The sequence below is a fragment of the Scyliorhinus canicula genome, chromosome 11, assembly GCF_902713615.1.
Source record: "Scyliorhinus canicula chromosome 11, sScyCan1.1, whole genome shotgun sequence".
Classification (NCBI taxonomy): Eukaryota; Metazoa; Chordata; class Chondrichthyes; order Carcharhiniformes; family Scyliorhinidae; genus Scyliorhinus; species Scyliorhinus canicula.
The window spans coordinates 7,014,920-7,028,861 of NC_052156.1; the positions used below are offsets into that span (position 1 = coordinate 7,014,920).

The 13,942-nt window shown below is 50.3% G+C and overlaps 1 protein-coding gene across 2 annotated transcripts in view; it reads right to left on the reverse strand.

The window, feature by feature from the left end:
* Window positions 1-328: 328 nt before the first annotated feature.
* podxl2 (podocalyxin-like 2) overlaps window positions 329-13,942 on the reverse strand; it is a 70,205-nt gene continuing 56,591 nt past the window's right edge. Inside the window, exons 5-9 of one of the 2 annotated variants that reach the window (XM_038812154.1) lie at window positions 10,479-10,553; window positions 7,259-7,415; window positions 5,492-5,553; window positions 3,839-4,018; window positions 329-1,539 (exon numbers count right to left, since the gene is read on the reverse strand). In XM_038812154.1, coding sequence (XP_038668082.1) covers window positions 1,333-1,539; window positions 3,839-4,018; window positions 5,492-5,553; window positions 7,259-7,415; window positions 10,479-10,553 — 681 coding nt within the window. In that variant the 3' untranslated portion in view covers window positions 329-1,332. Of the gene's footprint in view, window positions 1,540-3,838; window positions 4,019-5,491; window positions 5,554-7,258; window positions 7,416-10,478; window positions 10,557-13,942 lie in introns of both variants that reach the window. The other variant, XM_038812153.1, reaches the window with a different exon arrangement.

Sequence of the window (13,942 nt, forward strand, 5' to 3'; positions counted from 1 at the left end):
CTCACCATCACCTTCACAAGGGCAATCAGGGATGGCCAAGAAATGCTGGCCTAGCCAGTGACACTTACTCCCCATGAATTAATACATTTTTAAAAAAGTGATTTAGTGGAGCAGATACGCGATGATTCTTCCTCTAATCCAACCTGGGGTAGAATATCTCATTTCTGCTCTGGATTTTCCTCCCTCACAGTGGTTCAGCTAAGAGTGGAATGAGTGTGAGCAGTTGTCCATAAATCAGTGTCCAGCCAGTCTGTTGCTCCACGCAGTGCCATCCATCCATCCCACCCTGTCAGCCACATTCATATTTCAGACCACACATGGTAGTCACTTACTCCATAAAAGCTGAACTTTAATGAGCTATGGTGCATTGTTATTTCAAGCCACTGAGTGATGATTACTGGCTTTCGTACAGATCCTCTCCCACCAGTGCTGCAAGTCTCTCGGTTACACTAACTCTGTTAAAAAGACAAAGAGGGACCTTAAACACAACTCAAATAAGTACGCACTTAATAATCACACGTGGCTCCTGGGGAAGTTGCTACTGTGACTTTGTTGTTTCTTTCTCGTTCTTATGTGACGAGCATTGCGTTTGCCAAGGAGAGAAATGGAGAATGGGATGATTTCCCATTGTAAGAATGCACTGTCGGCTGCAAACGCTCCCATGGTTAGGCACTTCATCAAGAAGCGGAATAAACCGCTTTTAACGCTGTCCAACAATGACGCAAGTCCACCAATTAATCAAGCCACTGAAAACCCATCCGTCTTGACGGGTTACAATGGGAAAACCCAGCCCAACATCTCTTAACGTCAACAATAGTAAAGTCGTCCCACCCCCACTGATGCTTCATCGATTGTAGCGAGTTCCAGACCTCCTTGCCGCCTTTGTTCAGGCTAGTGACGTACAACCAGCAATTCTGTACCCTGCACCCCGCAAAGAATTGCCCATAACGTTATGCCGAGGAGCCTTACATCTCAGCAATGGATTAGAATCAAATCTGGTCCGCAGAAATGAAGGAATGTGAATTACTTTGCCGGCTCATTACCACATGGAAGGTGAGCAGTTACCAGGCGAGCCACCGACCTTTATTTTCAGATGGTTCTACTCGAGGTGTACACCAAACAAATTCCACTGGCCCACTCTCAGTGCACATGTGGTGCTTTTTGTGTTTTGTTTTGTTGAACCACGGACTGATGGTGCCACAAAGCAAAGGGATATTGTAGCTCGAGAATGCGGCAGCATTAGATCATTCAGCAATGATGCCTCTGTGCAAAGTACAGGGGTCCATCAAAAAAAATGTATCCTCTATTCTAAATCCGAAGTGGTGATGGCTCTTAAAGATGGGTGTCTTCTTCAAAGCTGTCAGGCTCGTCCTTTGACCCTTTGGTGATGAGTGCATTCCAGCCTCCGGAACATTCCATTGCGTCACCGTTCACGCTGGGCTTCTTCTCCTGCATCTCCGACGTGCTGTCTATAGTTATGTCCAAGGTCGGGTTGTCGTGGCAACCATTCTCGACAAAATGGAGTTCCTCGCCACGGGACTGAGGTGGGATGAAATTAAACAATCGACATAGTGAGAATAAAATTCGAAGCATTCAAAATTACTAGTGAAATTTCTGAAATACGTTTTATATCTTTTTATTCTCTTCGCTCCTAATCCTTTCACCTTTTTTTTTTAAATTTAGAGTACCCAATTCATTTTTTCCAATTAAGGGGCAATTTAGCATGGCCAATCCACCTATCCTGCACATCTTTTGGAAAATCCACGCAAACACGGGGAGAATGTGCAAACTCCACGTGGACAATGACCCAGGGCCGGGATCGAACCTGGAACCTCGGCGCCGTGAGGCAACAGGGCTAACCCACTGTGCCACCATGCTGCCCAATCCTTTCACTTTCCCCGCACCCAGAGATCCTGGTTTCACTGGGGGAAGGAACTCAGTAATGGCTGCTGCCCGGGACTGAAAGCAGGTCAGCTGGAGAACGTCACTGGATCCCGGAGCCCAAGTCTTGAGGTGGGATTTTCAGCATAGCTTACCCATCCTGCCATCTGGGGAGCTGTCGTGGGGGGGGAGGGGGGTTCCCCGCTGGTGGGAAGGCCAGAAAATCCCGCCCTTGGGGTGGGGAGGGATCGGTCACCTTAGGGAGAGGGGGGTTGTGTGTGTGTGTGTGTGGTGGGGGGGGGGGGGGGGGGGGGGGATGTGGTTTGGAGGCCAGGCGGGGAGACACAAAGGGATGGTAACATTTTAAGGAGGGGTGCCCCCAATGCACACAGAAAAATGAAATGAAATGAAAATCACTTATTGTCACGAGTAGGCTTCAATGAAGTTACTGTGAAAAGCCCCTAGTCGCCACATTCCGGTGCCTGTCCGGGGAGGCTGGTACGGGAATCGAACCGTGCTGCTGGCCTGCTTGGTCTGCTTTAAAAGCCAGCGATTTAGCTGAGCGAGCTAAATCAGCCCCTAACAGGCAGCCCACACAAAGGTGTACCCCCTTCCTTCCTACCTTAACATACAGACAAAATAGGACCAGGGAGCAGGCCAGTCATTGCCTGAAATCTGCTCCACCTTTTCGCCAAATCAGTTGGGTAAAAAACGGCCTCCCCACCATCGCCCGCCTACAAATGCCCAGCACACTGTGACATGGAGAGAGGACTTTGAGTGGGCAATAATTGGGCACTTAAAAGTCTCAATAGGTCTTAAGGCAGGCGAGCATTTTGGGGGGGGGGGGTTGATCTAGCCACCTGACATATATTATGCCCCCACCACCACCCTGCTCCTGCCCCTTGTGTTTATCTTTTTTTTTAAATTTAGAGTACCCAATTATTTTTTTCCAATTAAGGGGCAAATTTAGCGTGGCCAATTCACCTGACCTGCACATCTTTTGGGTTGTGGGGGTGAAACCCACGCAGACACGGGGAGAATGTGCAAACTCCACACGGACAGTGACCCAGGGCTGGGATCCCCTTGTGTTTATCTAGTGTCTTCCACCATCTCACAATGTCCCAGAGTCCTTTTCATCCAAATAAACACTTCTGAAGCGTGGTCACCATGGCAGCCAAACTGTGCACAGTTTGCACCTGCAGACAGCAGTCAGATAAATGGCCAGAGACTCTGGCGTCGTCTGAAGGATCAACATTAGCTAATACACCAGGAGAACACCCCGCTCTTTTTTAAATAGTGCCAAGGGATCTTTTGTACCCACCTGGAAGTGTGAACCTAAATGACATGCTCACGTCTCTAGCGGGGGTTTGAACCCACAACCCCATTTCATCCATTCACTGAAACTGGGTATCGCTGGTAACGTCATAATGTGTTGCCTATTCCTAGTTGCCCTCAACAGAGTGGCTTGCTAGGAGATCTCACAGGGCGGTTAAGAGTCCCACCACATTGCCGAGGGTCTGGAGTCACATGTAGGTCAGACCCGGTAAGGACGGCAGATTTCCTTCTCTAGTGAAGCAGCTGGATTATTACAATCCTCCAATAGTCGTTAAGGTCACCAATACCGAGACCAGCTTTTTAATTCCAGATTTATATAAATTAACTGAATTTATATTTCCCCGTTACTATGGTGTGATTTGAACTCATGTCTCTGGATCATTAGTGCCATCGCTGCCTAGATTACTAGTCCAGTAACATATGCAACACGCGACCTCCTGAGCATCATCAAGTTTAGGATTTGAAAGCTTGAAGAGGTTTGTTTGAACTTGTATCCTCCATGTCTCTTCCCCAAACATGAGAAAACTCGACTCCCCCCCCCCCCCCCACCGCCCGTTCCTCATAACCTGGGTTCGTAATATCTGCTACCATTTACTACCATGAGGTTTGGCACAGTACTGACCATGTTCTTTAACTTGGGCAGCTGTCGCTGCCAGCAGATGTAGACCAGGCCCGAGACGATGATCACTGCGCAGATTGAGCCGATGATGACGAGCACAATGAAAAGCTTTCCGTAATCTCCACGAGGCTGGCTGGGTCTCCCTTGGCAACCTGTCGCAGATGTGACGTTGTGGATACCAATCTGCAAAGAGACCAACATCAGGAACAGAATGAATGAGACATTCAGCCCCTCGAGTCTGTTCTACCGCAGTTCGGAATGACTATGCTGTACATTCCATGTAAGACGCAATTTGGCCCAACTGATCTATACTGGTGTTCACGCCCTAGAACATAAGACATAAGAGCAGAATTAGGTCACTCAGCCCATCGAGTCTGCTCTGCCATTCGATCATGGCTGATATTTTCTCCCTATAACCCCTTAATATATTAATCAAGAACGTATCCGTCTCTGTCATAAAGACATTTAAATTACATGTAAGACGCCATTTGGCCCAACTGGTCTATACTGGTGCCCATGCCCTGCACGAGCCTCCTCCCACCTCTGTGAGAGCATAGTCTTCTGCTCCTTTCTCCTCTATATGCTTATCTAGCTGTCCCTCAGAATGTGGGCAGCACGGTGGTGCAGTGGTTAGCACTGCTGCCTCATGGCGCTGAAGACCCGGGTTCAATCCCGGCCCTGTGTGGAGTTTGCACATTCCCCCCGTGTCTGTGTGGGTCTCCCCCCCCCCCCCCAACAACACAAAGATGTGCAGGGTATGGGCGGCCAATGTGTCGATGGTGCGCAAGTGGGTGATGGAGGGGGAGGGGGCAGCATGGAAAAAGTTGGAGATGGTGTCCTGTGGAGGCACAAGCCTGGGGGCCCTGGTAACGGCGCCGTTGCCGCTCCCTCCTACGAGGTATACCACGCGTCCGGTGGTGGCGGCTACCCTCAAGATTTGGGGGCAGTGGAGACAACATAGGGGGGAAGTGGGGGGATCGATGGAGGCTCCGCTAAGGGGGAACCATCGGTTCGTCCCGGGGAACATTGATGGGGGGTTCCTGGGGTGGCACAGAGCGGGCATCAGAAAGCTGAGGGACCTGTTCGTTGACGGGAGGTTTGCGAGCCTGGGAGAGTTGGAGGATAAATTTGGGCTCCCCTCGGGGAACATGTTCAGGTACCTGCAGGTAAAGGCGTTTGCTAGGCGGCAGGGATTCCCTTTGCTGCCCGCGAGGGGGGTGAGGGACAGGGTGCTTTCGGGGGTCTGGGTCGGGGATGGGAAGGTATCTGATATCTACAAGGTAATGCAGGAGGTGGAGGAGGTGTCAGTAGAGGAGCTAAAGGCTAAGTGGGAGGGGGATCTGGGGGAGCAGATCGAGGATGGGACATGGGTGGATGTCCTGGAGAGGGTTAACTCTTCCTCCTCATGTGCGCGGCGGCCGGCGGAGTGGGAACCATTCTGGCGCGGGCCTAGCCCCTCAATGTGAGGGCTTGGCCTCTAAAGGTGCGGAGAATTCCGCACTTTGGGGCGGCCGGAAGCCGGAGTGGTTCACGCCACTCCATCACGCCGGGACCCCCCGCCCCGCCGGGTAGGGGAGAATCCCGGCCCACACTCTTGAAAAAGAAAAAAGTCTCTTTCTTTCCCTTTTGGAGGCAGTTGAGGGTAAGAAGCCATACCTCTATCAGGTTTTCTTTCACGTCTCCCAGCATCGCAAGGACCTCCTTTGCTGGTATTGTACCTGGATCACCAAAATAAGGATGTATTATTCAGAACATGAATATTACGTAAGAATCACACTGGATTTTACACCAAAGACGATGATCAATGCTGGTAACAAATGCTCCTCTTGAGCCTCCTCCTGCACCAACATTGTATCCTTTTATTCCTTTCTCCTCAAGTGTTTATCCACCTTCCCCTAACATGCATCTACATACTGTTCACCTCAACGTCTCCATGTTCCACATTCTTACCATTCTGGGTCCAGAGTTCCTCATTGGGTTCACAGTGGCCATTTTATATTTATGGGTTTTTTGTGTCTTTCACAAGCGAAGACATTTTCTCCATGTTTACCCGATCCAACCCGTAATAATTTAAAGGACCGACATCAGGTTCCTCACCCCAAACCAGAGCCTTCTCTTTTCTAGAGAGGATTTCCAGCCTTTCCTGATAGTTACAACCGTCAAGTATTTTTTGGCATCTACCCAGTATGTCCCTGTACCTTTTCTTGGGCGGTATTCTCCCCTACCCGGCGTGACGGAGGGTCCCGGAGTAGGGGAGTGGCGCCAACCACTCAGGGGTCGCGCCTCCCCAAAGGTGGGGAATTCTGCCACCTTTGGGGGCCAGCCCCGCGCCGGAGCGGTTGCCACCAGGAGACCGGCGCCCCCGGCAGCGGGGCTGGCCGAAAGGCTTTCGCCGGTCTGCGCATGCGCCGGCAGTGACGTCAGTGGCAGCTGGCCGCTGACGTCACTGCCGGCGCATGCGCGATGTGGGGTTCTCTTCCGCTTCCGCCGTGGCGGATGCGGAAGGAGAAAGAGTGCACCCAGGGCACTGGTCCGGAGTCTGAGCGGGGGGGCCCCGATCGCGGGCCAGGCCACCGTGGGGGCACCCCCCCGGGGTTCGATCGCCCCCCCGCCCCCCCCCAGGACCCCGGGGGCCTGCTGGCGCCGCTGATCCCGCCGTTCCAGAGGTGGTTTAAACCTCGGCGGCGGGAGAGGCCTCCCAGCGGCGGGACTTCGGCCCATGTGGGCCGGAGAATCACCGCAGGGGCCTCTCCGATCGGAGTGGCGAGATTCCTGTCCCCGTCACTTCCCGGGTGGCGGAGAATCTCTGCCACAGCGGGGGCGGGATTTTAGGCGCCCCCAGGCGATTCTCCGACCCTGCTGGGGGTCGGAGAATTTCGCCCCTGGTCACATGAAGACCATGGGTTGGATTCTCCGCCCCGCCGGGCCACATTTCCGTTTCACCCCACGGGCGGGATACCTCGTTACGCCTGCCGGCCAATGGGGTTTCCCATTGTGGGGCAGTCCTACGCAGTCGGGAAACCCCTGGGCTGCCGGCAAAACGGAGCGTCCCGCCGGCGGAGAATCCAACCCCATAACTGCGCACAGGATGCCAAGAGGGGACCTCGGGCTGGGTTCTCCGCTCCCCGACACTGAAATCGCGTTCGGCGACGGGACGGAGAATCCGTTTCACCGCCAAAATCGGGAGCGGTAATTCTCCACCCCCTGAAAAGCTCTAGGGGTACGCCGCGCCAATTATCCACTGGCCATTGCCTGAGGCCCGGCCCGCAATGATCCGTCCCCGACCGGCCGAGTTTCCGACAACGTGGGTTACGTGTGCTCACACCGTCTGGGCAGCTGGCGTGGCGGCTGCGGACTCGGTCCCAGTCTGTACTACCCTGACCCCACCAACCAACGGTGTTGCCGTCATCGCTGGACAATCACCTCGGTTGCTGGCCAGCATCATCAGGAGGTGTTTATCGTCCTCGCTAGGCTTGCTGAGAGATATCAGCCACGAATCCGCGGGGGTGCTCAGTTTCCTGGAGAAAGACTCCGCCACCAGCCTCAGCAGCTTTAACCCTTTGTGAGAGCGAAACACTTCCTGAAATACACATCAAACAAAAAAAAAACAGAAGAAAATCAGTTTGGACCTGCAGTCTCCTGGGGCAAGGTTGCATTTATATAGCGCCTGTATAGAAAAAACACCCAAAGGGACATCACGGAGCCAAGGGAGAACAAGATGGCAATGTTAAAAAAATAAAGAAAGACTTGCGTTTATACAGCATTTATATTTTCACCACCCCTGCACGTCTCAAAGCACTTTGCAGCCAACTAAAAACTTTTTTTTGAAGTGCTGTCACTGTTGCAATGTAGGAGTCAATTTCATGCATAGCAAGATCCCGCAAACAGCAATTCACCAGGCAATCAGGATGTGTGATGCTGATTGAGGGGTAAATATTTGCCCCAAGATTCCAGAGATAAACTCGCCTTTCTCTTCCCAACCAGGTCATGGGATTATTTTACAGGTGGAACCTCATCTGAGAGACAGCACCTTTGACAAAACCGACAAAACCGCACACCCTCAGTGCTGCACCAGAGGGTCAGCCTTGGCCTTGGTACTCAGGTCCCATAGAGAGAGACTCCGTGGCTCAGAGGCAACAATTCTACCCGTCGAGCCACAGTTGATGCGCACGAGGAAGGGACAACATCCCTGCATAGCGCTTTGGGGTGATTCATTACATTAAATGCACCATATGGATAAGTTGCTGCTGTTGTGCAGCCAGCTTCAGGACTGCTGAAGACCTGCTGGTGGCACTTCACATCAACATGGTTTTTAAAGGGGGCAGCACGGTGGCGCAGTGGGTTAGCCCGGCAGCCTCACGGCGCCGAGGTCCCAGGTTCGATTCCGGCTCTGGGTCACTGTCCGTGTGGAGTTTGTGTATTCCCCCCGTGTTTGCGTGGGTTTCGCTACCACAACCCAAAGCTGTGCAGCCTAGGTGGATGGGCCACGCTAAATTGCCCCTTAATTGGAAAAAAATTAATGGGGTTCACCAAATTTATAAAAAAGAAAATAAACATGGTTTTTAATGCCTACGCTGCCCCCCTGGGTGATTAGTGGGACTGCAGCTCACTGCAATAACAACAACGTATATTTATAAGATAATAAAACATTTAAGGCACTTCACAAGACATGTAGAAGACAAAGTAAGACATCAAGCCACGTGGGAAGATATTAGGTCAGATGATCAGAAGCTTGTTCAAAAAGAGGTAGATTATCAGGAGGTAGATAGTCAGGGCTGGTGCCCTGAGCAAACCTTCAGCCTTGCAGCAACCCACAACACTTAAAAATAAATATTACGTATGAGTATGGATACAAAATCTGCATTGATAATTACAGGTTTATTTTGAAAAGGAGAATCTAATGATACCGATTGTATATTCTCATCGTTCGGCACTTCTGACAGTGCATGCACAGGACAAAATGCAGATTATAATGTGTACAATTACACACATTATGTAATACTGTGTGTTCCTGCAACACTTATTAAATTATTTTATGTACAATTTACAAAATCAATACTCATCATGGAGTGGATTATTCTTTGATATTATTTACTGGCTCACAGTTTTGGAATAGTCACATTTGTAAAACTGTGACATCAACAGGAAGAGGAACACATGAACTGCTGGGAAAGACTGCAGGATGAATACAGGGAAATCTAGACGCATGTCAGTGGATGTATAGGAGTCGAATTTTTATAATACTCTTTATTGTCACAAGTAGGCTTGCATTAACACTGCAATGAAGTTACTGTGAAAAGCCCCTAGTCGCCACATTCTGGTGCCTGTTCGGGGACACAGAGGGAGAATTCAGAATATCCAAATTACCGAACAGCAAGGGTGGAATTCTCCGCTCCCCACGTGGCGTGGGAGGGCCTCCCGACATTTTTTACGCCCCCCTGGCGCCCCCAGCGATTCTCCCCCCGTTTTTCACGGCGAACAGCGATTCTCCAAGCCCGATGGGCGGAGCGACCGGCCCGTCACGCCCGTTTCACCACGGCAACAACCACACCTGGTCGCTGCATTCGTGAAACGGGCGCCAGATGCCCGTTTGGGGCATCTTGGGGCCCGATTTGGACGGGAGCACCGCGACTGTGCTCGGGAGGGGACGCACTCTTTCCCCTCCGCCGCCTGGCAAGATCAAGCCGACACGTCTTGCCGGGCGGCTGAGGAGAAAGACGGCCGCCGCGCATGCCCGGTTCGCGCCGTCTGCGAGATGAAGTCATCCGCGCATGCGCGGGTTGGAACCGGCAACCCGCGGATGACCTCACATCCTCAGCGTGACGAGGTCGCGGTCGGGAAAGAAGGAGGCCCGCTCCTAGCCCCCCGGGTGGGGGTGAATTAGGTGCGGGGAGCGAGCTCCGAGGCCGTCGTGAACCTCGGCCGAGCTCACGGCGTCCATCACGAATTCGGCCCCCTGCGGAGAATTCCGCCCCAAGTATTCCGGGATTTGTGGGAGGAAACCGGAGCACCCGGAGGAAACCCACGCAGACACAGGGAGCGCATGCAGATTCCACACAGACAGTGACCCAAGCCGGGAATCGAACCCGGGACCTTGGAGCTGTGAGGCAACAATAACTTAATTGTAGTGTTAATGTAAGCCTACTTGTGACAATAATAAAGATTATATAATTATTATCAGCAGATCATGTACACAGAACAAAGCCCCACAAGTGTCAGTGAGACAATGAGCAGCACATGCACAGGCGTACATACCCACATACTACCATCTAGAAGGGGAAGAGCAGCAGATACCTGGGAACCCCACCACCTGGAGGATGCCCTCCCAGTCACTCACCACCCTGACTTGGAAATATTTCGCCGTTCATTCACTGTCGCTGGGTCAAAATCCTGCAACTCCCTCCCTCACAGCACAGTGGGCATCACGGACTGCAGCAGTTGAAGAAGGCGGCTCACCCCCACCTTCTGAAGGGCAACTAGGGATGGGCAATGCATGCTGGCCTAACCAGTGACACCCACATCCTGCAAAAAACACTCCTTTGGCATCTTGAAACCACTTATTACAGGGAGCTGAGGAGAAATAGTTTTGAGTGTTAAATGGATTAAGTGGAGCAGGAAGTTGTGATAGGTGTTTAATACTCACACATTCAGTGTTTTCTGTCATGTTCAGGATCACGTAACTCTTTCCAGCTAATTTGCTCCAGTCTCTGCAGATAACCTGCTGACGATAAACAGAAAGACCATGTCAGCAATAACCTAGTGAGAGTGAGGACAGAGTGAGAGTGAAGCAGTATGTAACAGAGTGAGAGTGAGACAGTATGTAACAGAGTGAGAGTGAGGACAGAGTGAGAGTGAAGCAGTATGTAACAGAGTGAGAGTGAAGCAGTATGTAACAGAGCGAGAGTGAGGCAGTATGTAACAGAGTGAGTGAGGCAGTATGTAACAGAGTGAGTGAGGCAGTATGTAACAGAGTGAGAGAGTCAGTATGTAACAGAGTGAGTGAGGCAGTATGTAACCGAGTGAGTGAGACAGTATGTAACAGAGTGAGTGAGGCAGTATGTAACAGAGTGAGTGAGGCAGTATGTAACAGAGTGAGTGAGGCAGTATGTAACAGAGTGAGAGAGTCAGTATGTAACAGAGTGAGTGAGGCAGTATGTAACCGAGTGAGTGAGACAGTATGTAACAGAGTGAGTGAGGCAGTATGTAACAGAGTGAGAGTGAGGCAGTATGTAACAGAGTGAGTGAGTCAGTATGTAACAGAGTGAGAGTGAGGCAGTATGTAACAGAGTGAGTGAGACAGTATGTAACAGAGTGAGTGAGTCAGTATGTAACAGAGTGAGTGAGGCAGTATGTAACAGAGTGAGTGAGGCAGTATGTAACAGAGTGAGTGAGGCAGTATGTAACAGAGTGAGTGAGGCAGTATGTAACAGAGTGAGAGTGAGGCAGTATGTAACAGAGTGAGAGTGAGGCAGTATGTAACAGAGTCAGAGTGAGGCAGTATGTAACAGAGTGAGAGTGAGGCAGTATGTAACAGAGTGAGTGAGGCAGTATGTAACAGAGTGAGAGTGAGGCAGTATGTAACAGAGTGAGTGAGGCAGTATGTAACAGGGTGAGTGAGACAGTATGTAACAGAGTGAGTGAGGCAGTATGTAACAGAGTGAGTGAGGCAGTATGTAACAGAGTGAGTGAGGCAGTATGTAACAGAGTGAGTGAGGCAGTATGTAACAGGGTGAGTGAGACAGTATGTAACAGTGTGAGTGAGGCAGTATGTAACAGAGTGAGTGAGGCAGTATGTAACAGAGTGAGTGAGGCAGTATGTAACAGAGCGAGTGAGGCAGTATGTAACAGAGTGAGAGTGAGGCAGTATGTAACAGAGTGAGAGTGAGGCAGTATGTAACAGAGTGAGTGAGACAGTATGTAACCGAGTGAGAGTGAGGCAGTATGTAACCGAGTGAGTGAGACAGTATGTAACCGAGTGAGAGTGAGGCAGTATGTAACAGAGTGAGTGAGACAGTATGTAACAGAGTGAGAGTGAGGCAGTATGTAACAGAGTGAGTGAGGCAGTATGTAACAGAGTGAGTGAGGCAGTATGTAACAGAGTGAGTGAGGCAGTATGTAACAGAGTGAGTGAGGCAGTATGTAACAGAGTGAGTGAGGCAGTATGTAACAGAGTCAGAGTGAGGCAGTATGTAACAGAGTCAGAGTGAGACAGTATGTAACAGAGTGAGAGTGAGGCAGTATGTAACAGAGTGAGTGAGGCAGTATGTAACAGAGTGAGAGTGAGGCAGTATGTAACAGAGTGAGAGTGAAGCAGTTTGTAACAGAGTGAGAGTGAGGCAGTATGTAACCGAGTGAGTGAGACAGTATGTAACAGAGTGAGAGAGTCAGTATGTAACAGAGTGAGAGTGAGGCAGTATGTAACAGAGTGAGAGTGAGGCAGTATGTAACCGAGTGAGAGTGAGGCAGTATGTAACAGAGTGAGAGTGAGGCAGTATGTAACCGAGTGAGTGAGACAGTATGTAACAGAGTGAGAGTGAGGCAGTATGTAACAGAGTGAGTGAGACAGTATGTAACAGAGTGAGAGTGAGGCAGTATGTAACCGAGTGAGAGTGAGGCAGTATGTAACAGAGTGAGTGAGGCAGTATGTAACAGAGTGAGAGTGAGGCAGTATGTAACCGAGTGAGAGTGAGGCAGTATGTAACAGAGTGAGAGTGAGGCAGTATGTAACCGAGTGAGTGAGACAGTATGTAACAGAGTGAGAGTGAGGCAGTATGTAACAGAGTGAGTGAGACAGTATGTAACAGAGTGAGAGTGAGGCAGTATGTAACAGAGTGAGTGAGGCAGTATGTGACCGAGTGAGAGTGAGGCAGTATGTAACAGAGTGAGTGAGGCAGTATGTAACAGAGTGAGTGAGGCAGTATGTAACAGAGTGAGTGAGGCAGTATGTAACAGAGTGAGTGAGGCAGTATGTAACAGAGTGAGTGAGGCAGTATGTAACAGAGTGAGTGAGGCAGTATGTAACAGAGTGAGTGAGGCAGTATGTAACAGGGTCAGAGTGAGGCAGTATGTAACAGAGTGAGTGAGACAGTATGTAACAGAGTGAGAGTGAGGCAGTATGTAACAGAGTGAGTGAGGCAGTATGTAACCGAGTGAGTGAGACAGTATGTAACAGAGTGAGAGAGTCAGTATGTAACAGAGTGAGAGTGAGGCAGTATGTAACAGAGTGAGAGTGAGGCAGTATGTAACCGAGTGAGTGAGACAGTATGTAACAGAGTGAGAGAGTCAGTATGTAACAGAGTGAGAGTGAGGCAGTATGTAACAGAGTGAGAGTGAGGCAGTATGTAACAGAGTGAGTGAGGCAGTATGTAACCGAGTGAGTGAGACAGTATGTAACAGAGTGAGAGAGTCAGTATGTAACCGAGTGAGTGAGGCAGTATGTAACAGAGTGAGAGTGAGGCAGTATGTAACCGAGTGAGTGAGACAGTATGTAACAGAGTGAGAGAGTCAGTATGTAACAGAGTGAGAGTGAGGCAGTATGTAACAGAGTGAGTGAGGCAGTATGTAACAGAGTGAGTGAGGCAGTATGTAACAGAGTGAGAGTGAGGCAGTATGTAACAGAGTGAGTGAGGCAGTATGTAACAGAGTGAGAGTGAGGCAGTATGTAACAGAGTGAGAGTGAGGCAGTATGTAACAGAGTGAGAGTGAGGCAGTATGTAACAGAGTGAGTGAGGCAGTATGTAACAGAGTGAGAGTGAGACAGTATGTAACAGAGTGAGAGTGAGACAGTATGTAACAGAGTGAGAGTGAGGCAGTATGTAACCGAGTGAGAGTGAGGCAGTATGTAACAGAGTGAGAGTGAGACAGTATGTAACAGAGTGAGAGTGAGACAGTATGTAACAGAGTGAGAGTGAGACAGTATGTAACAGAGTGAGAGTGAGGCAGTATGTAACCGAGTGAGAGTGAGGCAGTATGTAACAGAGTGAGAGTGAGACAGTATGTAACAGAGTGAGTGAGACAGTATGTAACAGAGTCAGAGTGAGGCAGTATGTAACAGAGCGAGTGAGGCAGTATGTAACAGAGTGAGTGAGGCAGTGTGTAACAGAGTGA